The sequence below is a fragment of the Trachurus japonicus genome, chromosome 2, assembly GCF_045865225.1.
Source record: "Trachurus japonicus isolate A0001 chromosome 2, Traja_1.0".
NCBI classification, from domain to species: domain Eukaryota; kingdom Metazoa; phylum Chordata; class Actinopteri; order Carangiformes; family Carangidae; genus Trachurus; species Trachurus japonicus.
Window position 1 is genome coordinate 12,025,262 of NC_140908.1, and position 27,934 is coordinate 12,053,195.

Consider the following 27,934-nt stretch of genomic DNA (forward strand, 5'->3'; position numbering starts at 1 on the left):
TGCTGCTGCTGGTTTGTTTACGTGTTGACAAATAACTTGTTAAAGGGATAGTTCACCCAAAATTCAAAGCGTTACAGCGGGGCTCCGTGCAGCAGTATTTGTCCATATATTAATGGTTGTGAATGGATACCAACTTTCTTTGTCCAAAAAGACACACCAAAAAACATCCAAATACCTCCATACTGCTTCGTCTGTAATGTCCCTCTTGAATTGAAGACCCAACATGAGAAATTGTTCAGAAAAAAATTAAACAAGTCTATATTTTAAGCTTTTTTGTAGCGGAAGCTCCCAGTGTCTCAGTTCACTGCTCTTCCTGTGTCAGTGCAAATCTTGCGTGATTTGCTCTGACACAGGAACAATTTATCATGTCGGGCTTCAATACCAGAGGGACATTACAGACGAGCAGTATGGAGGTATTTGGATGTTTTTTGGTGTGTCTTTTTGGACGAAGAAAGTTGGTATCCATTCACAACCATTATATGGACAAATACTGCTGCGCGGACCCCCCCGTAACTCAGAGAAGGGACGAAAGACTCTGAAAATTCTCACAGCTCTTAGTCGACATGAGGGTGAGTAGACAATGAGTGAAATTTGAATTTTGGGTGAACTATCCCTTTAACATCAGCAACAGGCCTCGCTCATCTTCACCTCTCTCTCTCTCTCTCTCTCTCTCTCTCCTCAGACTCAGTGGCCTTATCCCCCCCTCCTCCTCCCCCATCCCTCCCTCCCTCTCTGAGCTCTCCTGCTCTTCATTCTCGTCTCGGGCCCCCGCCATCGCGTCCAGCTGTGGCCCTCGCAGGGCGCGACTGCTGGCGCTCACCTGACAGGTCCCTGGCCTCAGGACGACAGCCAGCACCAACACGTCCCCTACATGAGGGACAAAGCCACGCAGGTCAGTGTGTAAACATGTAAATATCTGGGTGCTGTACTGACTGTGGTGACCCAGGTTCGATTCTGACACGTGGCCCTTTGCTGCATGAATGAATGAATGAATTCATATTTATTTACGTGTCGTGCACCAGTTAAGGTGCCCAGCCTATAAGGGCTTACAAGACACATTATCATCATATTTAGACACCAAACAAAATAATCGGAGCACAGACAAAACCAAACAAAAACAGAAACCACATGGAATTCACATAAATAATTCACTTTTTCTTTTTTTAAAGTATATTTTTTGGCTTTTATGCCTTTATTTGATAGCCATAGTAGAGATAGACAGGAAAGGGGGAGGCAGAGAGAGGGGGAATGACGTGCAGGAACGGTCTGCCCGACGCGGGACTCGAACCGGGGACGCCTGCATTGAGGACTGTAGCCTCATACATGGGGCGGCCGCCTTAACCACTGCGCCACGCACCGCCCCTTCACTTTTTCTTTTTGACCAGGCACTTTTTATGAAAGTAGCTCTAGTAAAGACTTCTTTCCTGAAGAACCATTCCAACTTTACCTCATCATCATCAGCCCAAAACAACTCAGGTTTCACATTTTGCATTTTCTGAAACAAAAACTGCCTGTTCTGGCTTCGTCATATAACGGACAATGAAACACAAAATGCAGTTCATCCTCAATTATATTTAAATTACATAATGTGTAGTCTTTCATCCTCAGGTACTGAGTTAAACCTACCAACTTCTATTGCCTGCATGTTGTTCCTCCATTTTTTTTTAACCAAAATAAAAGCAGGTTGCCGGGAAAATCCTGTAAAATTAAAAACTTTCACAGATTTTTTTTTCCATTAAAGGTCCAGTGTGTAAAATGAGACATCTAGCATTCCGATTCTATTATTTATCTATTAAATAATTCTGTTGCAAATTTTATGGACGTGAAACTCTTGAAACCTGCTCTCAGGTTGGCTGGATTTTCCATTCCCTACAAACATGGCGGCGCAAGATGGCGACACTCTCTAAGCAAGACCCTTGCTATATATATATATAAAAGAAGAATTATAAGGCTATGAAAACCAAACAGATTTTGTTTTATAGTGATTATACACTTATACAAATATATTCATTGGTAGTATGTTCAGATTTTGCTAATAAACCTTGACAAATATTACACACTGGACCTTTAAATCACACAAGACAAGTCAAGATGAGCAAACAGTAATAGTTACAGTATATGCTTCATTTACATCCCTCCATTTTTTATTTTTACATAATGCCTGGTCTGTATGTCAATTTATTTATCATTTTTGAGCAGGGTTTTCCTTTTTTTGTTTTGTTTATATGTTGAAAAATATATATTAAAAAAAGACATTCCATCATATTTCTATAATTTAGATTTATTTTCAGTATATTTTGGTGTTAGCCCTCTGGATGTAAACTTAAAGGTCAGAATAACCACTAACAGACAGATCAGATTAATGCCTTCATTCATCCAGGTTTGGTTTTATTGCAACATTTTGCCTCCTGTTTCTACTGTATTTGGTATTTAGCTCTGACCTGTGTGTGTGTGTGTGTGTGTGTGTGTGTGTGTGTGTGTGTGTGTGTGTGTGTGTGTGTGTGTGTGTGTGTGTGTGTTCAGACCCCCAGGGCCTGGGCAGATGAGAGGAGGAGGGGCTCTCACAAACGCTCGGCCTCCTGTGGGAGCACCGACCAGCTCAAGGAGGTCAGTGTTTAATCTTCATCCAGGGGCCCAAATAAACAACATGCTCTATTGTGTTCTACTATATGACCTGTGTGTATGTTGTCTGTGTGTGTGTGTGTGTGAACATCACTATTAATGCGCGTATGCATGTGTATGTCTGCCTTACAGTGTGTGTCTCTCTGTGAACCTCTTCAGATTGCCAAATTGCGTCAGCAGCTCCAGCGCAGCAAACGCAGCAGCCGCCACCGGAGGGACAAAGACCGCAAGTCTCCCTTCAATGGCAGCCATACCATCATCCAGTCGCAGGTGATCAGTGTGTGTGTGTGTGTGTGTGTGTGTGTGTAAGAGGAACTAGGTTGGCTCCCTGATCTGGAGAGACGACGTCCCAGTTTTCCTCATGTCCCTGTTCGAGGCTTTTAATTTGAAATGTAACAATGAGGAGTTTCCTTTTTTTTGCTCCAAAACGTCTAATGTGCAAAAAGTAATGATTTATTTGCATTTGTAAAAGACAGGGTTCCTACGCAAGAATGGAAAGTATGGAAAAGTATGGAATTTGATTTTATACATTTCCAGGTCTGGAAAAGTATGGAAAATGGAAACTATTGTATGAAAATATGTTTTATTTTATTTATCTTATCTTGGTTTGGTCTTATCTAAAGTTATTTGGGTTAACTATTTTGTATGTGCTATTGTACTTAGCTACAATCTCCTGGAAATTATTTGGTTGCATAATGGCATACACATTCAGAATAATGAAAACAAGATAAATTGCATGCTTTTTTTTTATATTATGCACATCTATTTACTTAAATATCACAAATTAGGGTCTGGAAAAAGTATGGAATTTGGAAATTTCAAATGCGTAGGAACCCTGAAAAGAAAGATTAACCCCTACAGACTACAAATATGTGTTATGGATCAACACTTGTGTAATAAGAACAGTTCCCAATATGAGATCATAAAGTGAGACCAGGAGGAGATGATGCAATCGTGCAATTGAATAAGATAGAAATAATAAAAAGGAATTATTATAATATTTTTTTATTGTATAGAGACAAACAATATAAGACATACCGGTATGTGGTGACACATACAAGACAGTACAGAGAAACGGGTGTGACCAACATACAGGATGGAACTGAAAGACAATGCCAGGCTGTGCTGACTCAGGGTCAGGCTGGGCTACAGTGCTACTACTACTACTACTAATAACAAAGATTATAATAATAATCGTAACAAAAAAACAGTAATACTGATAGACATAGTGAGTAATAGAAATAATAGAGTGTGATCAGAGGCTTCGTGTGCGTGGGAGGAGAAAACAAGCGGGAAAGATGAGGTGAGATTAGATTAGAAAAACTTTACTGTCTGTTCATGACAGAAAATCATCTTTGCTGTGGCTCAAAACACATGAAAAGAAGACAGACACTCTTCAGACGTAAAAGAAATAAAACAAATCAGGCGTTCATACTGAAAGGAGGGGGAAACACAAGCATACTGCATGTTGATTGTTTAAGGTGCTTTAAAGTGATAGTTCAACATTAATCCCTATAGTTTTAGGAGTAGGTTTGTTACCTTTAATTGTCGGTGCAAGCTGTTTTTAGAACGGCGGAGCAGAGCCGCGAGCTGCTCAGAGCTACACTACGGAGGCTAATAGGATTTCTTGGTTTCCCTCATCAAACTCATCAAATACACAATCCAGCAACTCCAAAACGCTCTGGTGGACAAGTTGTGACCTGCACATTCACCACGCTATGAGATAATAACACAACGTTACCACACAGAGTTGTTTTAGAGGGAAATTCATGCAAAACCGCTGATGCACGTTCCCGTCGGGGGCAGTTTTTTGGCAAGCAGTCTCTGCATTTGCCTCTAAAACAACTCCAGCAATATAATAATAATAATAGTTAAACATTCCTTAAAAAAGGAATAAAAACGGTGCAAGACAACCAGACTCAGCAACAGCTTCTTTCCACAGGCCATCAGACTACTCAACTTACTCAAGGACATACACATACACATATGAACATACACATACATAACATATGGACTTGTTTTTGCTGCTCTGCACTTTGCACTTTTCACATTGCACTTTATTATCTCCCCACAACATCATAGGCCTCTGTCAGTATATCTGTGCTTAGTTTTAGTTTTATTATCGTGATGTCTTTGTCCACTTTTATGTCATATATGTGTGGTAAATGTATGTTCAAATTTTAAATTTTTTTTAAATTGCACATTTGGAGTTTGGGGAAACGTAATTTCGATCCCCTGTGTAACTGTCACTTACATTGTGTGATTGACAATAAAGTTTACTGAACTGAACTGAACTAAAGGCATACAAAGTAAAAGATGAGAGCAGCTGAAAAGAAAGTCTGAAATGAAATAAGACAAAAAAAGTGTCAAAAGGAAATGAAAACACTTATAAAATACATAATAAGGAAGAAATACAATAATGTGTGGGATAAAAGATGACATCACACAACAACTCATCTGTACAATGTGTGTGTGCTTCATGTGTGTGTGCAGTCGCCGATGCCCAAGACCATCCTGATCCCCATCCCCATCTCCAAGTCGTCGGCGCCGCGGTTCCGCAACAGCGTGGAGGGCCTCAACCAGGAGATCGAACGCATCATCATCCGAGACACCCCCGAGAAGGAGGAGACTATCGTTGTGAGTTCCATCCGGGGGGGTTAAACATGTGGATTAAACCCTCTGTGTGTTGTTATGGTGACCTCAATTGTGTGTGTGTGCAGCCGCAGGACGTCCCAGATGGGCACCGCGCGCCCCCGCCCGTCCCCCCGCGGCGCAGCAGCAGCACCCGCAGCATCGACACGCAGACGCCCTCGGGGGGCGGCCTGAGCGGTAACCACAGCAACTGCAGCAGCCGCCCCGACTCCATCTCGCCCTCCTACCTCACCGTGCTCAACGACGCGGGCGGGGGCAGCCCCTACGAGGACAAAGGTGGACGACGCACACACACACACACGCTGACACACTTTTTTTTAGAGCACATATACACTGCCTACACACGCACACACGTCTTAAAGGGATAGTAAAAAAAATTTTAAAGTGGGGTTGTATGATCTACAAATAGCCCCTAAGTACTTTAATTGCAGTAGAAGACTCTCTGCACTCCTCCCGTTAGCAACGCCAGCCCATAGCCCTGCCCAGAGATTTACAACATACATTGTTGTGAATGGACCCAAAGAAACGGCCTATTTTCACAGCCTAAAAGAGGTTTTACCTGAAAAAAAATACACAGTTCCATTGTTCGCTATAATATAATTTTTTCCAGCCCTTCAAAGTGCAGGAAAAACACAGTTTTCATTTCGAGCTAACCAACTGCTGATCGGCGGGCGCTAACCCTGGGCGGAGGGATACGTGAGTTGGTTAGGTCCAAATAAATACAGTGTTTTTCCTGCACTTTGAAGGGCTGGAAAAAATTATATTATAGCGAACAATGGAACTGTGTATTTTTTTTCACGTAAAACCTCTTTTAGGCCGTGAAAATAGGCCGTTTTTTTTGGGGGTCCATTCACAACAATGTATGTTGTAAATCTCTGGGCAGGGCTATGGGCTGGCGTTGCTAACGGGAGGAGTGCAGAGAGTCTTCTACTGCAATTACAGTACTTAGGGGCTATTTGTAGATCATACAACCCCACTTTAAAAAAAATGCTACTATCCCTTTAATTAATACATAATGTGTCTGTGTCCTCAGAGCTGGGCCCCTGCTCCCCGCTGCCTAAATACGCCGCCTCCCCCAGACCCAACAACAGCTACATGTTCAAGAGAGAACCTCCAGAGGGCTGCGAGAAGGTCAAAGTGTTCGAGGAGTCCATGTGAGTGGACACAAACTGATTGCTGTTGCTATACAACACACAAGTAAAACATAATAACAATAAAACTAAATAGGGTACAGGTAATGTACAATCAAAACATGCAATAAAACTGAAATGAATATATATAAAATATAAAATTATAAAATAAATATTAAGTTTAGCTGCTAGGAAAGCGATTACAAAGAAATGTCTCTAGCCAGACATCCCATGGTATGATGTCATTTACGATGCATTTGTAATGGAAAGAATCACTTTTTCAATGAGGCTTCAACAGTCTAAATTCAAAGACATCTGGAAGCAATGGAAAAGGTCTATTTCCCTGAAACGCCCTTCTTTTGTTTACGTTTTATTTCCTTTCCATATATATTAAAGGGATAGTTCAACATTTTGGCAAATTCGCCTATTGCAGCAATCCCTATAGTCATAGCAGTAGGTTCATTACCTTTAATTATCGGTGCATGTTGTTTTGAGATCAGCGGGGCAGAGACGTGAGCTGCTCAGTGAACACAATGGAGGTGAATGGTACAGGTCTCCCGTTCTTCATCAAACTCATCAAATACACAATCCAACAACTTCAAAACGCTTTGGTGGACAAGTTGTGACCTGCACATTCACCACACTATGAAGTAATAACGTAACATTACGAGACAGAGTTGTTTTAGAGGTAAATGCGTAGCCGGAACTACATTCCAGACATGGCTGATGGGTGGAGTGATTTCAAAAGCGCAAGTAGTTCTGAGTATTTCCTTCATGTGTCGTAATGTTACATAATGTTACATGATTATCTCATAGCGTGGTGAATGTGCAGGTCACAACTTCTCCACCAGATTGTTTTGGAGTTGTTGGATTGTGTATTTGATGAGTTCGATGAGGGACAGGGGACCTGTACCATTCACCTCCATTGTGTTCACTGAGCAGCTCACGTCTCTGCCCCGCTGATCTCAAAACAACATGCACAGTTAATTAAAGGGAATGAACCTATTGCTATGACTATAGGGATTATGGTGAAATAATGTTGAACTATCCCTTTAAGATGTACTTGATTAATTATTTAGTTTATTGTATTATTTATAACAGAAAACACTCAATGTTCATGTGTTATTTTATGAAATGCTTTGTAGTGTAGTGACTTACTACTGGTTTAACAGACTGGATAACCAATTTGGATGTTTGCCTTTCGTGAAAGGAGTGTAAAAATGACATGTGAGTAATCCCGTGCTGTTTCTGTTTCCTCCAGGCCCAAACCTCTGCAGGACATCCCTCCGTTCCTGTGCCCCGACCGCAACAAGGTCAACTTCATCCCCAACAGCGGCTCCGCCTTCTGCCTTGTCAGCATCCTCAAGCCCTTACTCCCCGCCCCGGACCTCAGCTTCCGCCCCGGGGTGGGTTTGCGAAGTCTGTCCCCGGCCCTCGTGCCTCTGTCCACCCAGCCCTGCCTCCTGGAGGAGCCGGAGAGCTTCTGACCGGATGAGGCCTTGTAAATCACAACACAAAACACCCACCCAACCTCCTCCTCCTTCTCCTCCTCCTCCATCAAACAAACAAACAGACAAAAAAAAAAAACAGCCACCCACGAGAATCGGAAAACATTGGAAACTAGGAAACAACCCGCTCCAAAAAATGCCTTCAGCATGCCAGCTAAGCTCTCTCTGATGTCCTTATCTTGTTGAAAAAGTGCTTCCCACTGCCTCTCCTCCTCAGACAACTACAAGGTGAGAGTTCTGCAGCCCTGTGCGGGCGCCTGCAGCCGACATTTCATCGCTTTCTTCTACCTTCAGTGCTGGTTCTGGTCCTGGTTTTTTTTGGGGAGGAAAAAGGGTCAAAGGACGGACTTTTATTTCATCGTATAATACGCCTTTCCACGGACATATCTTTTTCTATTTGTAGTTATTTCTCTTGATAAAAAAAAAAAATATGCCTTCCATTACGACGAAAAAAGAAAAGAAAAAAAAAAAAGGCCGCAGGTTTCCTCGGCGACCAAGAGATTGACCTTAGAGGCTCATTTTTGGTGCTGCCAGATATATCGTAGCAAAACCTGAAGGGTCGTGACGAGGAGAAGTTTAAAAAAAAAATAAAAAAATGTGCCTGATATTTTCGACCGCTCAAGTTTCCCCGAAAACCGGCGTCGCGCAAAGCTAGCGTCAGATGTTTGCGATTTTTTTTGTGCGATGGCGGTCCGTAGATACAGACAGAGGCAGGGCGGAGCTTCAAACACACAGGGTGGTACAGTCCGCACCACCTTTGAGCCAAAATCCTGACATCAGCTTTATACGTCTATCAGCTGGAAACCAGTACGAGCTGATGCCTTTGTCGTACTATAACTGGTAGCAGTGAGCTCGCCCCCTGCTGGCTGCTCTGTGTATCTACGGGGAAACGCAGGCCAGGGCTATGATGTGTGCAGCGTGTTCAACCCGTGTCTGCTCACCCCCTCCTTCCCCCAACACGCCAGCCTTTTTGCTCACAGTGTCCTTTTTTTTTTTTTTTTTCCTTTTCTTTTTTTTCCTTTCACTCCACCACCCAGGGCCGTTGTATAGGGGAGAAAGATGATGATAATTCTAGGGGCCCAGCGCCCAGTGGGGCCCATAAAAAACCCCAGTAGTCTAATCTTTGTATGACTGATTTATTCTGCGTAAGACCCTGACTAATACTCATAGTACACTGTAAAAACTCAACATCTTTCCAAGAATATTTGTCTTATTTCTTGTCAAAATGTCTCATTTCTAGTCAAAACTAATCTATTTCCACTTAAAATAAGACTCATTACCTAAAAATTAACTTGTTTTTAGATCATTTTCACTTAAATTCACAATAAATAGAAAAATCTGCCAGTGAAAGTAAGTTTTTTGTGCTTGTAATAAGGAAGAAAAACTTGCTCCACTATCAGATTTTTTCTACTTATTCCAAGTGAAAATATGCTTGAAAGAAGTAAAAAGTGTCTAAAAACAAGCTACTTTTAATATGATGTGTCTTATTTTAAGTATAATGAGATTTGTTTTTAACTAGAAATAAGACAAATATTCTTGCTAAGATACTTGAGTTTTTGCAGTGTAATGCTGCCTTAGCATCAAAACAAAGAAGGCTAAATAAAAAACGATAATACATACATAGTCTAAGAAAAAAAAAGGAAAAGTTAGGGGGAGGGGCCCACTTTGGTATTCTTTAAGGGGGCCCAGAATTCCTAGCAACGGCCCTGCACCACCATCACAACCTTCTCTTCCTCCACTCTTCCTCCTCCTTCTCTCTTTCTCCTCTTTTCCTCCTCCCTCTCACTGTCACTGTAATGCTGATTTCCCTTCTGTCTTGCTCAAACCGTGTTGTTGTGAAAACGTGTCCGGACGGAGGAGGCAGGACGGGCCCCTCCTCTGCCTCACAGGGCCACGGGACACGGAGAGGTTCGTCGACCCAAAATACTACTACACTCGGTTACTATGGCGATATGATGGGATGTACAAATCAAAACACAACCCAACATGTTTTTTTTCTCGTACAACCCACAATTGACCTATGGCTAAACCCCGCGCCCTCCACTCACTCGGACAAAAAGTAGAAACATTTCACAGGAGGCAATTGATGATTTTTGGAGACAGAAAGATTAAATATCATCTCGAAGTCACCAAAACTTCACTTAGCTTTACTGCTATGGCTGTCGGTTGCCGCGAAACGCCGATAGCGACGGGCTAATTTCTGTTAGCCTGTCTATGGAGTTTTACATTATACGTTAGCATTAAGCTAGCGGACTTTATGCTTAGTTGTGATACTGGCTAACATCTAAACATCTCTGACAATATGTTGCCTCAAATACGTTGTTGACTTAACTTAGAACAGATGTAGACATCCTTGTTAATTTTATCCAGGTTTAGTCAGGGCCGTTGTATAGGGGAGAAAGGTGATGATAATTCTAGGGGCCCAGCGCCCAGTGGGGCCCAACCCCAGTAGTCTAATCTTTATGACTGAATTATTCTGCATAAGACCCTGACTAATACTCATAGTAAAGCTGATAATACATAGTCTAAGAAAAAAAAGTGGAAAAGTCATGGGGCAGGGGCCCACTTTAGTATTCCTTCAGGGGGCCCAGAATTTATAGCAACGGCCCTGGGTTTAGTTGGTGTTGTTGTGGTCTACCGCATAACTTTATCCAGAGCAGACACTTCTCTCGGTTGAGATGTGGCTTGGGAAAAGGTAAAAAAAAATACACCCCGTCGCCCAGCCTCTCAGGATACCTAGTGTCGGAGTTGCATGTACCCCATGAACACCGTTTGACCATTTTAAACTTAAAATGTCAAGAAAAAACATATAAAAACGACTGAAAACTGACTAACTGCAATGCATTTCAATGGACGTGGAAGCAAAGAATGTCCGAGTGCATGGGCTAGCTATGCGCACTGTGATTGGCTCATCGCATTTGGGGGCGTGGCTTAGCCATAGGTCAATTGCTTGAGTTCAGAAGCTGAGACATGGACATAGCTTCATCTAATGGGCAGAAACCATGGATGTATTATGGCAGAAACACAGCCTGGTTGTGCGACTGCTGCCATAGCGACCACAGTGTTGGTGTTGTTGATCGACAGCCTCTCCGTGCCCTGGCCCCACCCTCTTGTATATGTCATTACTACTTGACTGTGCCTGCTATGGTGGGAGAGAGGAATGTACTGGATTTGTAAATACAGAGGCACACTGTGTTTGTATTATCAGCTGACAAAGATATGTATCTGAATGAGTCAATAATTGTACCATATAATGCCCCCACACCCCACCCTACCCCCCTCCTGTTCCTCTGCTGAGTACTGTGAATTACTATGTCTCATTATTGTGAATAATTATGTATTTATTTATCAGACAGGAGTGTAATTGGGTCTCCAGAGAATTTTAATCAAGAATAGATTACATCGTCCATCTCAGGTTGTAGTGACTAGGATACAAAAACAGATACTTACTACTTCTCAGCGCACACTAACAAATCCACACTACTTTTAAGGGAGCAAAACAACAACAGCTGCTATTTCTTGTAGCCTCACACAGTGGAAATCCTGAATGATGTAAACCTGTAGCAGAGTAGAAGTAGATGATGAAGAAGATGAAGAAGTGTGGGTGTCATTTGTTCAGTGACCTGATTTGAATTAACGACAAGTTATGTAACAAAAAAAAAAATGTATAAGAAACTTCAAATGGATATGAAGCAGTCAATCAATTTTTTCACTGTACTTTAAGAAAAAAAAAATGGTATAACTGACACAACAAATGTAAACATATGAAATAATAATAATAAAAAAAGAAGTTCAGTTTTATGTTTTGTAGCAAGGGCGCGGCCATCTTGGAGCATCACAACCTGTGACGTTATGGGGTTGGTTGGTTCCCTCCACGACTAGACGAGTCCCCACCAGGCCACAACTGATGTAAACTAACAAGATTAATCAATATTTCTTACCTTAACTCCTGGTAACAGTCAGCCAAAAGTACCAGTCAGCCAAAAGTAGTAGTCAGCCAAAAGTAGTAGTCAGCCAAAAGTAACAGTCAGCCAAAAGTAATAGTCAGCCAAAAGTAATGCTGTGTTCGAGACAAACTGGAACTGTGGGTTTTGTGAAAAAAGTGCTGCCTCATGTCGGAGAAAAACTTCTCTGAGAATCAGTTGTATGAACAATCTACACCCGTGCAGAACCACACTGTAAAACACTGGTTGGTTAAAATGCATTTTAAATGCCAAAATTCATTAAAACGTTATGATATATACAATATTGACTTACAGTTTTCAGATCGCCCATTGATGTTGTGGAACACAGTAAGTTCTCTTCGATTTTAAATGATATGTTAATTTCTTTTTTTTTATGCTTATTTTTTTCAATAGTTTTTGTACCCTTTGAAATGTCTCAATGCCTTAGCTACGTGAAGCACTTTGAATGCAAAGTTTCCCCCGGTCCGCCATGTTGTTTTTTATTCTGGCGTGGTGCGTCTCGAACACTTTGAAGACAGAAATCTGAGTTTTCAACTGGGAGTTTCCGATTTCCGAGTTGTCTCGAACGCAGCATAAAAAAATGAAAAATCCACAGATGCTGTCCCCAGATGTTTCCATTACGTTCCTGCGTATTTACGTCACAACAGCTGTGTTTCTGATTGGTCGGTGTCTGCTCTACTTATTTGTTAATTCCTCCCGGACTTCTTCCACCTGAACGGTTGAGTTGTGGGGGCGGAGTCAAATGTTTGACCCCACCCACCCACGTTTAGCCCCGCCCAAACTGCTCACAGAAAACCAACCAACCCTGTTACATACACAGTGATGTTCTAAAAAATGGCGACTCGCTAGCTAGAAATGGCGAAAAACAAAAGGTCTCATATCTATGGTTTTAACAACTTGAAACATGAAGTCTATTTTTTAGCCACGGTGTGTTTTTTCTAACATGTTTTGACGCCAGCGTTGCCAAAACATGCACATACACGTTTCATTTCCCCTTTAAAAAAGGAGTGCTGTTCCAAAATGATACCAGATATCCACGTGCTGGAAAACAATCACACAACAGTCAGCGACACGTTCTTCTTTGTCGTTTTTAGAAATACGTATGTTTACAAAAAAAACAAAGTAGTTCAGAAGTGCAAATTCATATATCTCGGTAAAAAGGATTTATTTCCAACTGTATTTTTTTTTTCCTCTAAGTGGATGAAGAACATTTTGGAATGAGGCTCCACACAAGAAAAGTCAACACAGTGATGATTTGTTTGCTTGTCCAGTTTATTGGAACCAGAACTGCCAAGTTTTCATCTGTTAAACTCCTCCAGTGAAATAAAAAGGCATAGTTGAATTAAATGAAGCATTTGTGATTGACTTGAGAAATACATTCTTTTTTTTTCTTTTCTTTTTTATAAGTGTGTGAATCAACAGTAAAAAGTAAAATACATGAAGTGACAGAAATATTAATACAGTAGTTCAGAGTTCATTATTCTTCCTCTATGTTGCATCAGAAACAAGAGAAATAAGCATAGACACTAATGTGTATAAAAAGTGTTTTTGTGAGTTGTTCGACTCACAAAACGACAGGTTTTTTTCCCCCATAATGCACTCCAATCATCATACAGTCAAAAATATAACTGAAGATTTGGTTGCAGTTGGGGCATGTAGCAGTTTTCACATCTTAAGTAGTCATTTTGCACTGAAACAATACAGAAAGAACATTCAAAAATGTCAGTCTTGGTAGTTTATTCCCCTTTAGAAACAATAATCAAATAATAAATGGGAATTAAATGCACATTTCCTCGTCTGGTAAATGAGAAAAAACCACTTCATGAGATGGTAACAGCTCTCCAGTGTTGATTCATTCTTATAGATCTGTGAGCAACACACAGAAGCTGAAAAATATTCATTATCTTACAACGTTATTTCATAGTGTTTCTTTATCTTAATCTTTATTTTTACAGTGTAGTGCAAAACGAACACATCCGTTTTTGCCGTGACATTGATATATTTGGAAATAAATACATTTCTCTCCAGTGTACAATCCGGTTATTAGCAGATTTGCAGGACTTCCAACAGCCCCAACTACAGATAATATAATAAAATCCCTTTTGTCCTACTTTCAAACTTACAAAATAAATATTTCCCCACATCACACGTTTAGTTTCTTGGCGTCGGACTTTGCGGTTGTGAAATCTGAACCGCAGATGGAGACGGGGGGGAGGGGGAGGGGGAGGGGGTGATGATTTCAAACGCATCCTGTTTCCACTCGCTCTGGAATGAAGTTAAACAGTCGGTAAAAAGCTGCTGGCATCACAGAAGCTCCGATGTCCGCTCGGATCGCGCTCCATTGCTGCTGGCTGCGGGGCTTTTATTGTGAAAGCCTCACAGCTGGATAGTTCCATGTCACAAAGTGAGATTAGTGTATGAAGCTTACGTAGTAGTAACTCCCTCGTTATGTGACAATCAATCGTGTGCTAGTACTACACATCAACAACGGTAACAGAGTAAATAGATATTCGCCATCTCCTGACTGTCACACAGCAAACGGGACGCACACGCCCACACAAAGCAAACAATAGAAAAACAGAAGCACACACACATTCTCCACCTGACACGAGCTGCAGTAACACAACAGTGAGGGGGAACACACACACACACACACACAGTCTGTGCGCACGTTGTTTAACAATCTGCTCCAATCATCCAGTGTAACACAAAAGTGATTGTTATGTTTCAAGTGTGCACACGTCGAGCGCAGTTTGCATGTGTATGTGGATGTGTGTTTAGTGTTAATGTGTTTTACTTGCAAAGTTGTTGACATCCCGATACTTGAAGAGAAGTCATACATACACTGATGTCTCACACACACACACACACACACACACACACACACACACACACAGATTCAGGCGTTGAGCAGCTCATCAGCAGAGCGTCCGATGGCGTCCGGGTTGGAGAGAGGGTCCAGGTCTGCAAACAGGTTGAACCACGCAGACATGTCTTTGGATCCACTCGGAGCAGCTGCACACACACAAACACACAAACACACACAGACACACACAGAGGGTTAAAGGGATAGTAGCATTTTTTTTTAAAGTGGGGTTGTATGATCTACAAATAGCCCCTAAGTACTTTAATTGCAGTAGAAGACTCTCTGCACTCCTCCCATTAGCAACGCCAGCCCATAATAGCCCTGCCCAGAGATTTACAACATACAGTGTTGTGAATGGACCCAAAGAAACGGCCTATTTTCACGGCCTAAAAGAGGTTTTGCCTGTAAAAAAAATACACAGTTCCATGTTAGGGGCTATTTGTAGATCATACAACCCCACTTTTAAAAAATGCTACTATCCCTTTAAGGTTTGTATGAACATTGATCTACCTTTTTCCCCCAAAAAAACTGAGCTGTGAGACTTCCTGAACTTGGATGACTCACCATTGGCTGCTGAACCCGGAGCCGACTGAGCTGATTGGATCTGACCGGGAGGAGGCGGCTGAAGGGGCGGAGCTTGGAACATAGGTGGGGTTGACCAGCCTGAAGATAAATAGAATAGAATAGAATAGAATAGAATAGAATATCCTTTATTGTCATTGTCGTATGTACAACGAAATTAAAATGGCAAAACAGTCGGTGCAACATTCAAGGTAAATAAAAAAATAAAAAAAACTATAAAGGAGCATAAAAAATACAGAGAATAAATACTGTTAAAAGAATAGTTCACCCAAAATTCAAATTGCTTCAACTGATTATCTACTCACCCTCATGTCGACTAAGGGCTGAGAGAAGTTTCAGAGTCCTCCGTGGCTTCTCTGAGTTACAGGGGGTCTCGGCGTAGCAGTGCATGTCCATATAACGTTTGCAAATGGATACCAACTGTCTTCGTGACAAAAAGACACCAAAAAACATCCAAATACCTCCATGCTGCTCGTATGTGAGATTTGCGCACTGACGCCGGCGCAAATCGCGCGAGATTTGGACGGACCAGGAAGAGGAGCTTCCGTTACAAACAAGCTTGAAATATAGACTCATTTAATTTTTTTCGGAACAATTTTGCATTTCGGGGCTTCAATACAAGATGAACATTACATATGAGCAGCATGGAGGTATTTGGATGTTTTTTGGTGTGTCTTTTTGTTACGAAGACAGTTGGTATCCATTTGCAACCGTTGTATGGACATGCACTGCTACGCCGAGACCCCCTGTAACTCAGAGAAGCCACGGAGGACTCTGAAACTTCTCCCAGCCCTTAGTCCACATGAGGGGGAGGAGATAATGAGTAGTGAGTGAAATTTCAATTTTGAGTGAACTCAGGATTCCTACAGCTTAAGTGAAGTTAAATTTAAGACTTTTAAGACTTTTTTAAAGCCACTTGAAATGAAATTTATTTTTTTCACAATAAACACAAATGCAGAAAAAAAAACAAACAAAAAAAACACACCACATCAATTACATAGGGTTAGGGACCATTTTACCCACTTCCAAGGTAAAGTGACTGCTACATGAATATTGGATTGTGTGTCTTTCCAGCTGTCCTTTCAAAATAAATGCATAAAAAGTCCGAAAAAAAAACAAAACACTGACTCGGGAGCTGGTGGCGGTGAGAGATTTAGCGGCCACTAACTTCTCTATGTCGAAATGTTACCAATTATTTTGAGATTTGAGACTAATTACAACCATAAAATCCCACTTACCAAGTCTTAACATTTTTAAGACTTTTGAAAAATTGATTTAAGACATTTTAATGCCAATTAAGGCCTTGTTTTTAGATTAATGAATTCAATGCCTTTTAAGACTTTTCAAGGATCCGTAAGAACCCTGGAACTATTCCTTTAATAATAAATAAAACTAACAGCTGTTGCAGTGAGTGTGAGTGCGGTGTGTGTGTCTTACCTGTGGCGCTCAGGCTGTGATCCAGCAGCTGGGAGGGCAGGAAGCCCGTGGGGCTGGGGGGGTCTGAAGGCAGGGGTGCTGCTGCTGCTGCTGCTGCCCCCGGCCCGCTGCTGGTGGCCCCCCCTGCACCTGAGGGCTGGACCCTGGGGGGGTCGAACATCCCGAAGGCGTCCTGCCACTCTTTGCTGAACTCGTCGCTGGCTCCTGGACCCGGACTGAGCAGGTCTTTGAGGAAGGCCATGTCCCCCTTCTCGCTGTCCTCGTCCTCGGGTCTCAGAGCGCCACCTAGAGAGAGAGGGGGGGGGGGGAGTCAGCTGGTTGTGGAGGGGCTTGGAGCATCAGATTAAGATCTAAGCAGCAACACAGAGCTCACAAAGGTTAAAGGGATAGTTTTGGACATTTTGGTAAATTCGCCAATTGCTATAATCCCTATAGTCATAGCAGTAGGTTCATTACCTTTAATTATCGGTGCATGTTGTTTTGAGATCAGCGGGGCAGAGGCGTGAGCTGCTCAGTGAACACAATGGAGGTGAATGGTACAGGTCCCTTGTCCCTCATCAAACTCATCAAATACACAATCCAACAACTCCAAAACGCTCTGGTGGACAAGTTGTGACCTGCACATTCACCACGCTATGAGATAATCATGTAGAATCATGTAACATTACGACACATGAAGCAAATACTTGGAACTACTTGCGCTTTTGAAATCACTCCGCCCATCAGCCGTGTCTGGAATGTAGTTCCGGCTAAACATTTGCCTCAACAACAACTCTTTCTAGTAATGTTACATTATCATCTCACAGCGTGGTGAATGTGCAGGTCACAACTTGTCCACCAGAGCGTTTTGGAGTTGTTGGATTGTGTATTTGATGAGTTTGATGAGGGACAGGGGACCTGGACCACTCACCTCCATTGTGTTCACTGAGCAGCTCACGTCTCTGCCCCGCTGATCTCCAAACAACATGCACCGATAATTAAAGGTAATGAACCTACTGCTAGCCTGTGACTATAGGGATTATTAATAGGCGGAATTGCCAAAATGTTGAACTATTGCTTTAGTTTGACCATGAAAGGGAGAAAAAGAAAAGAGAAACATCTACTTTTTTACTAAGAAGTAACTGCCCATCTTTCATTTTATGAGCAGCAGCAGCAGAGAGAAGCCCCCCCCCCCCCCCCCCCAGACTGAACTCAGAGCTAATGTGCAAAAGGAAGCAGCAGAGGAGAGACGCCAGGATGGAACCAGAGAACCAGAGCAGAGCTGAGAGCCAGGGGGAGGAGACAGGGGGCCGGTTTACCAGCGGCAGGCTGCTGCTGTGACAGGCCGGGCTGGGTGCGGTGGTCTCCACCCTGAGGAGGGGGGGGCAGGAGCTGGGGGAACTGTGTCGGGGCTGGGAGCTGGAGCTGGAGCTGTGGCTGTGGCGGATCACAGGCCATGAGCAGCAGGTCGTCAGAGTCCACCGACAGTCCTCTGAGGTCGCGCAGGGCCGAGGTGGGCGTGGCTTTGTCATGCACTGATGTCAGAATATCAATCAGACTTGGAGCATGTGATACGATATGTGTTGGACAACTGTTTGGAATAATTTAGATCAGGGGTTCTCAACTAGTCTCACTCTGGGCTCCACATTTTCCCATGGTCATTAAGTCGCGACCCACTTTTATAGAATTCAAACCAAGATTTTTTTTTGAGCCTTTAAAAACTCATTTAGCTCTTTATTCAGCAAAGTGCATTTCAGAGCACATGAATGAAACTGAGGAGGACCATGACAACTGCATGTACAGAAGTGAATAAAATAATATCAAACTGCACAAAATGGAGACCAACAAAACGATATATTTGACTTCTAATGCATCTCTGCATTCAGAGCATGTTCACAAAAGTGAATAAATATCAAATTGCACAAAATAAAGACCCACAAAACAAAACAAGATTCACTGCATTCAGGCCACATTAATAAGAAACTGATATCTTTGCATTCAGAGCAAATAATAAGAAACTGAGGAGGAGCATTACAACTGCATGTGTTCACGTGATGTGTGCCTTTCAATGTAAGTTATTTTTCAAAATAAAAGACATGTCCAACATCAGATGTGCATTAAATATTATTTACTTTTTTGACCAGCTGTCCGCGACCCATCCAGAACGGGTCCGCGGCCCACTTTTGGGTCCCGACCCACCAGTTGAGAACCACTGATTTAGATCATTCTTCTACAAACCCTGATCATAAACTGATAGACTTTACTGCCTCTCTCTGATATTGGATCTTTTATGCATCTGTATTGGCTTTGTCCTGGTGTTGTAATGTTGGGGAACTGTTCTCTCTCTACACTGTCAGAACTTTTTGTTGTAATCCCCACACTACACTCACCGTGGTCGCTGACTTGGCTCTGTCCGTCACTGCTGGGGGCGGGATCTGGACAGGAAGGAACACAATACAAGTCACAGACTGATCCACACAACAACACACACTGACTTATTCACAGGTGCAACAACAGAACAGCATCACACTGTCGGGGTGTGTGTGTGTACCTGTGTGTGAGGCACTTGCTGATGGCTGGTCGTCATCCAAGGACACCAGACTGAAATAACATCAACACAAACATCACAACACAACAGGCTGTTAAAACACAGTCACACATGGATTTCTATGTGTTGTGTGTCTAGATTTTGTGTATTTATTTGTCACCTGTCTGTGTTGCTCTTCTCCTTCTTCTCTAATTGTTTCTCTGCATCTGTTATCTGCTCCAGCGGGTCCCTTAGGTCCTGAATGATGGAGAGACACATGCTGGTTAATACCTGTGTGTGTGTGTGTGTGTTTGTGTGTGTGTGTGTGTGTGTGTGTGTGTGTGTGTGTGTGTGTTGCTGGAGTTGGACCGTTGTGTGTCTCTTTTTTTGTTGTTGACCCACCTTGAGTGTGGTGAACTGGTATGGGATGTGGCCCTGGAAGGCCTGGTGGATCTCCAACATGGCGTGGGCCGTCTTCTCCCAGAACTGTAGCAGGGTGGTCTGCAGGGACACACACACACACACACACAGGTGGAAAGCTGCTAAGTTAAAGGGATAGTTCAATATTTTGGCAAATTGGCCCATTGCCATAATCCCTATAGTCATAGCAGTAGGTACGTTACCGCTAATTGTCGGTGCAAGCTATTTTTAGAACAGTGAAGCAGAGGCGCGAGCTGCTCAGAGCTACGCTACGGAGGCTAATGGGATTTCTTGGTTTTCGATCATCAAACTCATCAAATACACAATCCAACAACTCCAAAACGCTCTGGTGGACAAGTTGTGACCTGCAGAAATCCCATTAGCCTCCGTAGCGTAGCTCTGAGCAACTCTTGGGACTATAGAGATTATGGCGATGGGCCAATTTGCTAAAATGTTGAGCTATCCCTTTAAATAAATAAAAGCCTGTCCCATATACATAGACGCCACTCTCTAATAGAAGCCGGGTCAGGTCGACACGTGAAGCAAATAAGCTTGGGCTTCTACTGGAGAATTTACGATAGCCAACTTTATATTTCCCCCCTCAACATACTGAGCTTTTGAACAGAGTGTGTGTGTGTGTGTGTGTGTGTGTGTGTGTGTGTGTGTGTGTGTGTGTGTGTGTGCGTGTGCGCGGTGGGACACACACCTGGTATGTACAGAGGGAGTGTGAGAGCATGTTGCAGCGGCTGGCTCCCAGCATGTCCACCTTCTGACACACGTCGTTCTTCAGCTTCTCAAACTGGCCCTTGCTCCCTCTGACCTGCGCCTGGACCTGAGGACAGAGACACACACACACACACACATAACGCTGTGTGAACAAAGAGTGTGTGTGTTTGTTTGTTTGTTTGTTTGTTTATTTTCACATATCAAAGTTAAAAAAGATATAACATATAAAATCCAAAACAATGTGAAGGGGAAATGCCAAAAAACCCTCCAGGGGCTTGTAGGGTGGCATTCTCCAACTACAGCTCTAAGCTAATGAGCATACATACATAATCAATACAAACATGGTTTAACATGATTTAACATTGTACAATGCAATACAAAAAGCTTGATAAACATATGATAAGAAATATAAAATAATCCCAGTTTAGATAGGCAGACCATGTGGAAAGTATTGACTGGTTAGCAGGAGAGACTTTAGTGCTCTCCTAAATTGTTGTAAAGATAAATCAAAAAAATCTACAGGTAATAAATTCCATATTCTTGGTCCACGATAAAGTATACAGAACTGTGATTGAGAGGTACAACAATATTGGGTTCTAAGGTGACAAGAGTTACGTGTGGAATAGGTGTGAAATTGATAGTTGTATGCAAATATATAATGAAAAGATGATGGAAGGAGTTTTTTTAGGGAACCATAAACAAATAAACCAATCTGAAGATGATTCACTTGATAAACACTGAGGAGACCCGACTGAAGGAATAGAAAGAGTGTGTGTGTGTGTGTGTGTGTGTTAATCCACACCTTTCAAGCCAAGTTGAGTGTGTGTTTTACCTTGCGGAACTTCTCCAGCTGCTTGTACGTGTCTGGGTCCAGCTCCTGGGAGATGTCCTTCATCCAGAGCAGCGCTCCTCTGTACTCGGTGCGGGACTTCTCCATCCGAGTCACCGTCAGCAGCGTGTCGGCGATGGCCCGCCGCCGGAACGTCTCCACCTCCTGGTGCAGACGGTGCAGTGGTGGGCACAGCGCCATCCTGTGGAGAAAATACAATAAAAAATACATCAGAATAATAAGAAGAACTTTTTTTGTAGATGTTTTTTCTAATACTAAATGCTACATGGTCAAAATAATGTTACAAAGTGCTTTACATCAAATAGAACATAGAAACAGCAGCAGTTGGGTTCATATAACAATAGTGTTTTTCATAAAATCAAACAAAGAATGCCAGCAGTTATAAACATAGAATAACAAAAGATGATTAAACAGTTCAAAACAGGAAAAAAAAAAGGTTATAAAAAAGCTCATTCTTAGAAAGCCTTTTGATAAAATTGAGTTTTACAAAGTAAAAGCTGAAACAGTTTGAGCTTTTAAATCACTTCCTAAAACTCACTTCAATGGAGAATAATACTATACAGTATATTAAAGCAGAAGTAAGCGATCCGGTCGTTTTGGCTAATGCTGCGTTCCAGGCAGGTTTTTGAAATCGTAAATTACAGCTTCAAGTCACAACTTACGACTTTGTAGCGTTCCAGGCAACCCACTCGTGTTTTTCCGACCTGTTTTACCGGTGAAAGTCACTATAACGGCCACTCGTAACTTCCGACCCGTGAACTCGTACCAGATCGAACTGGTACCACTTCACAGGTCGGAAAACCACGAGTCTACGAGTTTCCTTGAACGCACCATAACAGTCCTCGTTCCTACGTCGCCACATTCACGGCGTCCCTTGGCTGCACACACAGCCCTGCATGCAGTTCTCTCTCCTCATTGGATAAAGGTTGTAGGATACAAGGAAAGTTTTCTCCTGGGCTCAGAGCAGAGCAGAGTGACTGACAGACCCGTGTTTCGGTCCAAACACTCTATGTAAGTGATTGCTGTCGGAAGATACAACTATTTAAGACTTATATTAACACAAATATATCACTTACTTCTGCTTTAAGTTACGAAACAATATATTTATTTTAAAAATGTATTTTTCCTTCCTCAAAGTTATATAAAAAAAGTATCAAAACTATAGTAATAAAAAAGCTAATTATTGCATAGCCTTTAAATAAAACCTTTCTATAAAAATGAATGTTCCTAACTTTCACTTTTATGGAGAATATCCTCAGTTTAAAACACTATAATCAGCCTCCATTCTGCCTGCAGCTCTTGTCTCCACTGACCTCTGCTTGGCCGAGGTGCACAGGGCCTTGCTGGTGGCGTCCATCATGTTTCCGGCCTTGGTGCGGTCGTGTTCGGCCTGGAAGCGCAGGAACAGGCCCAGCTCATTCTCCTCCTGAGACAGGCCTGTTACCGGGGAAACGCACAACAACAACAACAACACATGAAAACCGCTTCAGGCTCGGTGAATCTGGGTGAATCTCCTCTTCGACTGCAGGACTCACGTGAAATCCTGTGCTGGTACTTCTCGATGACCTTCAGCAGCTCTGTGCAGGTGGACTGGACCGAGCGGAAGAACTGCAGACACACAAACGGCTGAGTCATGCTGCGTTCAAGACAACTCGCAAGTCGGAAAAAAACGAGCTCAGAAATTACAGGTCGGGTACTCGGGGTATCATATCAGAGCTCCGACTTTCCGACTTGACGTCACGACAACATCAAAACATGGCAGCTCTCGTCTTAAACGGTTAGAATTTAGACATTTTAAGTTATTTGTTGAGGTTTTAATGCATATTTTTGTGTATTATTGCAGTAGCCTATATGAAATACATTTATATTAAAGCAGAAGTAAGAAGTTTTGGCTAACTTTCTGTCAGCCGATGGAGTTAGCAGTCCCCGCCCTCGTCCCTACGTCACCACATTCAGGCGCATCCCTTGGCTGCACACACAGAGAGGACCGCCCCTTTATGCCGTTCTCTCTCCTCATTGGATAAAGGTTGTAGGATACAAGGAAAGTTTTCTCCTCGGCTTACAGCAGAGCAGAGTGACTGACAGACCCGTGTTTCAGACCAAACGCTCTACATAAGTGATTGCTGTCGGAAGATATAACTATTTAAGACTTATATTAACACAAATATTCCGTTTACTTCTGCTTTAAGCTGTGATTGTTGTATGGTGTGAAATTGTGGTCCTCGTATGTGACGGTAATAACATTTAACTGTTATCAAGGCTATAACATTGTGCATTGTACACTCATCTGCGGCGTCTCCTCTCCTCCAAAATAAACACAATTTACTGCTGCATTTATTTTTTTCGTATTCAGCTATGAGACACAATACGACAAACTTCCTTCAGGTATCCCACCTGCATCAGGCAGAGTGAAGGCTGAGGCTGAGTCCAGGGTGGAGGTGAGGTTACTGATTAACTCCAGAACAAACAGTCCCACTCCCTGAGCAGAGGCCCAACATCTGGAGTCTGATCTGTGGCTACTGATCATTTAATCAGTGTCGTTGGATAACACCCGGCTTCAGTTGTGATCAAACCGAAGGATGGATTTACTTTTGATTGGATGATTTAAAATGCAAAGTGAAAAACAACCTAATAATGTTTCATTAAATTAAACAAACCCACAGGTTTCGAAATAAAAGCAGCTGAGACGGGGTTATTGTAGTTAACTAAAACTAAAACTAGCAGTGAAAAAACTAATTTAGTAAACTGTAATAATGAAAAAAAACCTACAATGAACAATGTAAAACGAACTAAAACTAAAGTTGAGTCAGGTAACATCAGCTTAGTTGTAATTTTCTTAGAGATGTCTAAAGAAAACGCCATAGCTCAATATGGGACGACTTGGAGTACGACCCACAGGTAGAAATGTAATGTGATGATGAGGACTGATGGGAACATTATGGGATGCAACTAAAAGGGAAAAATTAAAATCCTACACATTTGGAAGTTCATCCTCAGAGGCTTTTACCTAAAACCTGAAAAACTACAACTAAGACTAAATAAAAACTAGTCGATTCCTCCAAAATAAAAACTAAACTAAAACTGCTTCATCGCTTGTTGAACTAACTAAAACTAAACTGAAATTAAAAAAAAAGCAAACTGCAAAATTAAATAAAAGTAAAAACTAATGAAAATGTTAAAACCATAATAACCTTGGGCTGAGATGAAATCTGAAAACCACAGAGGCAACGAGCAGATATAAATCATGTTAGCTGTGCGGTCGCTGCTCCAAATCTAATTTGTCCTGCTGGTTTCAGAGGCCTCGACACCGATCCAAACTGTCCACTTCCACTCGTCCTTTGCTGCGCCGGTGAGACGTCACGTTACCTTCACACTCTGTGGTGTCGGTGTGAGACGTCTCTACATAATCAGACGGCAGGAGAGCAGCTCTACAAACAGTGGAGCTGTTAAGAGCCCCTTTGTATTAGCTGTGTAAACTTCCCACGATGCTGCACTTTATTTTTAGAAGCGTATGCTGCAGAAACTGAATGTTGAAACTGGGGTGTATGACTCAAACACTGGCTGAATCCCATTAGAGCTCAACTAAATGTGCTGGAACTATATTTGTTTCCCCTCAGCAGCTTAAGCAGACCCCAAAAATACACAAAGAATGGGTGTAAAATAAACTATTTATACCTATTTTCTGTCTTTAAACATAGAAAGCATTTTAAATAGGAGGTTTAGATTAATTTACATAGTTTAAACACATTCAGCACCTGCTGAATATGTCAATTCTTGCTGAAAGTGTTGCTTAAATAACCCAAGTTTCTATTAATGTAGATCCATTGGTGGCGGTTCTAGGAATTATTGATTCAAGCATAACGAAAAGCAACAGGGAACATGGTTTCGTTTGTCAGCCTACTTGCACGAAGGTTGATATTACTTAATTGGAAACAAAAGGCAGCTCCAACTTATTCAAATCTTATGACAGATGTTATGAGACATTTAGAGCTGGAGAAAATCAGATTTTCACTGAAAAATCAGGAAAGAAAGTTCTATAGTATTTGGCAACTGTTTATTGATCATTTTAACCACAACATAGTCTGAGGGCAAGCTATAGAAATGCTCTTCTAGAAGGAAAGACTTTGTATTTTATTTTATTCAATTTTTTATATATATACACATATTTATTTTTCCCTGTCTCTGTTTAGTTTATGTCACCCTTCTATGTTCAAAATGAGAAAAATCAATAAAGAGAGTTGAAAAAAATAAAAATAAAAATAACCCAAGTTTGTTATCATGTGGCACCAATTACAAGTTATCTCATACAGATAAGGTCTAGACCTTCTTTTCCCACCGTCTGTGTTGTTACAGACGGTCCTTGAACGCCTCTTACCTCCAGCTTGGCGTCCAGGTCGGCGTCCGAGGCCACCACGTACTCGTCCTCCTTCTTCCCGGTGGCTTTGATGAGCACCTGCTTGGTCTTCCAGAACTTCTTCTGCATGCGGGCCATCACCGAGCTGTCCTCCCCCAGCAGGGCCCGGCCGCCGCTCAGCATGTCGCCTGCAAAACTGATCCCAGAGCAGCAGCAGCAGCTTGTAATAACAGTGTTTTTACATGATAATAGAGGTCGGACGGTGCCCGATGAGGGACAAAAGGTACTATGATTAAAATAAACTCATGTGCTGACTGGCTCATTAACCACTAATGTGTTTTTTTAATGAGGTATTGCCAATTAATCAGTGTTTTCCTGTCCCACAAAAATCCACTACCAGTCGACCTCTACATTTTTACTAATGGCATTATTGTAGTTATGTAGTTAGCTTTGTTATTCATACATACCCGTCCATCATGGGATATTTGCTTTTTTTATCTGTTGGATAAGAAAAAAGAACAAGACAGAGAAAGAGAATGAGTAGTAATAAAATGGATGCATGCAATTAATGTAAACTACTGATCTGCCTGCCACCTTTCCACAAGCCCCTTTTTTCCATTTAACTCTGTTGTACTAATAAAGTTTTTCTTTTTTCTTTATTCTTGTATATTTTTACATTGCTCAGTTTCACACAAGCTCTACACCCACCCATTCTGTGCAATATTTCTGACCAAGCAGCTTGTAGCTATATATAGTTTTTTTCTCTGTGCAAGTCATTTTTTGTTTTACATCACATTCATTTTGTACATAGTGAATGTCTTTATATTTTCATTCCTTACTTCCTTTCCTTTCCTTATCCTGTACTTCTATGCTGCTGTTGCTGGTGAATTGGATGGATGATTGGTGGATCAATAAAAGTCCTATAAACCAGTGGTTCTCAACTGGTGGGTCGGGACCCAAAAGTGGGTCGCGGACCCGTTCTGGATGGGTCACGGACAGCTGGTCAAAAAAGTAAATAATATTTAATGCACATCTGATGTTGGACATGTCTTTTATTTTGAAAAATAACTTATATTGAAAGGCACGAGACACGTGAACACATGCAGTTGTAATGCTCCTCCTCAGCTTCTTATTATTTGCTCTGAATGCAAAGATATCAGTTTCTTATTAATGTGGCCTGAATGCAATGAATCTTGTTTTGTTTTGTGGGTCTTTATTTTGTGCAATTTTATATTTATTCACTTTTGTGAACATGCTCTGAATGCAGAGATGCATTAGAAGTCAAATATATCATTTTGTTGGTCTCCATTTTGTGCAGTTTGATATTATTTTATTCACTTCCGTACATGCAGTTGTCATGGTCCTCCTCAGTTTCATTCATGTGCTCTGAAATGCACTTTGCTCAATAAAGGGCAAAATGAGTTTTTAAAGGCTTAAAAAAAAAAAAATCTTGGTTTGAATTCTATAAAAGTGGGTCGCGACTTAATGACCATGGGAAAATGTGGAGCCCAGAGTGAGACTAGTTGAGAACCCCTGGTATAAACCATTAGGATTCATATATTTTCCTTGTTAGAGTTCCCACACAGTGACTGATATTCTTCTAATAAATAAAAGAAGACTCTTGCATGGAAACAACTCATCACCAAACATGCAAACTGAGCTGACAGCTGTTCCCCCAGTGATTCCACAGGTTTTCTTTCTGCTGCTGGACAAACACATTAAACTCACTAAAGGAGCTAAAGGCTAAAACAAACTGCTAATCTAACATGGTTGTTGGTGTTGGAGCAGCAGGGATCAAACCAACACCTGCGCCTCAGACCAGCTGGCTGCCGAGCAGGTGTTCACTTACAACTCAACACAGGGAGGAAAGAAAAAATAATAATAATAAAATAAAAAGCTAAGCGACATTCATTGAGTCATTTCTCAGCACTGTGGGATGAATTAATGACGACGCATTAACATTTAAATAAAGGTAACAGGAGTGGAGAAAAGCAGCCAGCTCGCTCTGTTAGCAGCACTTCAGCTACTAACTAGCTGCTGTCGTGGACAAATGGTAACACATCTCCACCGGCCCAGCGGTAATAACAACACCGGGCCCGGTTCGAGTCCCAGGCAGAGAGGAGGACGTGTTTTAATAATAATAAAAAATAAAACCATTTATTCTGCACCGACCTTGCTTCGTTGTGTGTCCGCCAGTCCGAGCATCTATGCGTTAGCCTCCTTTACCCGACAGCCATCATCATCATCCTCTTCATCTGAGTCACAGACAGAAACAGGATATGCAAAGTGGCCGTGACGCCGCTTGGACACGCGGGG

At 42.0% G+C, this 27,934-nt stretch overlaps 2 protein-coding genes across 3 annotated transcripts; one reads left to right on the top strand and one right to left on the bottom strand.

The window, feature by feature from the left end:
* The first annotated feature begins 738 nt into the window (after window positions 1-738).
* Window positions 739-7,948, top strand: fam117ba (family with sequence similarity 117 member Ba). The gene is made up of 7 exons (XM_085801367.1): window positions 739-892; window positions 2,524-2,607; window positions 2,782-2,892; window positions 5,116-5,259; window positions 5,343-5,550; window positions 6,308-6,428; window positions 7,666-7,948. The coding sequence occupies exons 1-7, from the start codon at window positions 872-874 to the stop codon at window positions 7,889-7,891; spliced, it is 915 nt and encodes a 304-aa protein (XP_085657493.1). The 5' UTR covers window positions 739-871; the 3' UTR covers window positions 7,892-7,948.
* A 5,185-nt stretch (window positions 7,949-13,133) lies between these two features.
* Window positions 13,134-27,880, bottom strand: ical1 (islet cell autoantigen 1-like). 2 transcript variants are annotated; one of them, XM_085801379.1, is made up of 15 exons: window positions 27,791-27,880; window positions 26,086-26,116; window positions 25,640-25,814; window positions 22,800-22,872; window positions 22,578-22,701; window positions 21,247-21,445; window positions 20,395-20,520; window positions 19,671-19,769; window positions 19,450-19,526; window positions 19,293-19,342; window positions 19,132-19,176; window positions 18,061-18,276; window positions 16,763-17,047; window positions 15,308-15,406; window positions 13,134-14,892 (listed from the first exon to the last, which is right to left on the bottom strand). In XM_085801379.1, the coding sequence occupies exons 2-15, from the start codon at window positions 26,094-26,096 to the stop codon at window positions 14,777-14,779; spliced, it is 1,695 nt and encodes a 564-aa protein (XP_085657505.1). In that variant the 5' UTR covers window positions 26,097-26,116; window positions 27,791-27,880; the 3' UTR covers window positions 13,134-14,776. The 2 variants fall into 2 exon arrangements, with proteins under 2 accessions (XP_085657505.1, XP_085657515.1); XM_085801389.1 differs by lacking the exon at window positions 18,061-18,276.
* Window positions 27,881-27,934: the final 54 nt, after the last annotated feature.

What these genes read in the sequence shown, in the direction of transcription:
- ical1 (XM_085801379.1), bottom strand. An exon ending in TGCACCTCGGCCAAGCAGAG is followed by an intron (nt 21,446 to 22,577) that starts GTCAGTGGAGAC and finishes TTTTCTCCACAG; the next exon opens with GATGGCGCTGTGCCCACCAC. An exon ending in TCCGGGTTCAGCAGCCAATG is followed by an intron (nt 14,893 to 15,307) that starts GTGAGTCATCCA and finishes GTGTGTGTGCAG; the next exon opens with CTGCTCCGAGTGGATCCAAA.
- fam117ba (XM_085801367.1), top strand. Translation starts at nt 872, where the DNA reads ATGAGGGACAAAGCCACGCAG. An exon ending in ATACCATCATCCAGTCGCAG is followed by an intron (nt 2,893 to 5,115) that starts GTGATCAGTGTG and finishes GTGTGTGTGCAG; the next exon opens with TCGCCGATGCCCAAGACCAT. An exon ending in AAAGTGTTCGAGGAGTCCAT is followed by an intron (nt 6,429 to 7,665) that starts GTGAGTGGACAC and finishes TGTTTCCTCCAG; the next exon opens with GCCCAAACCTCTGCAGGACA.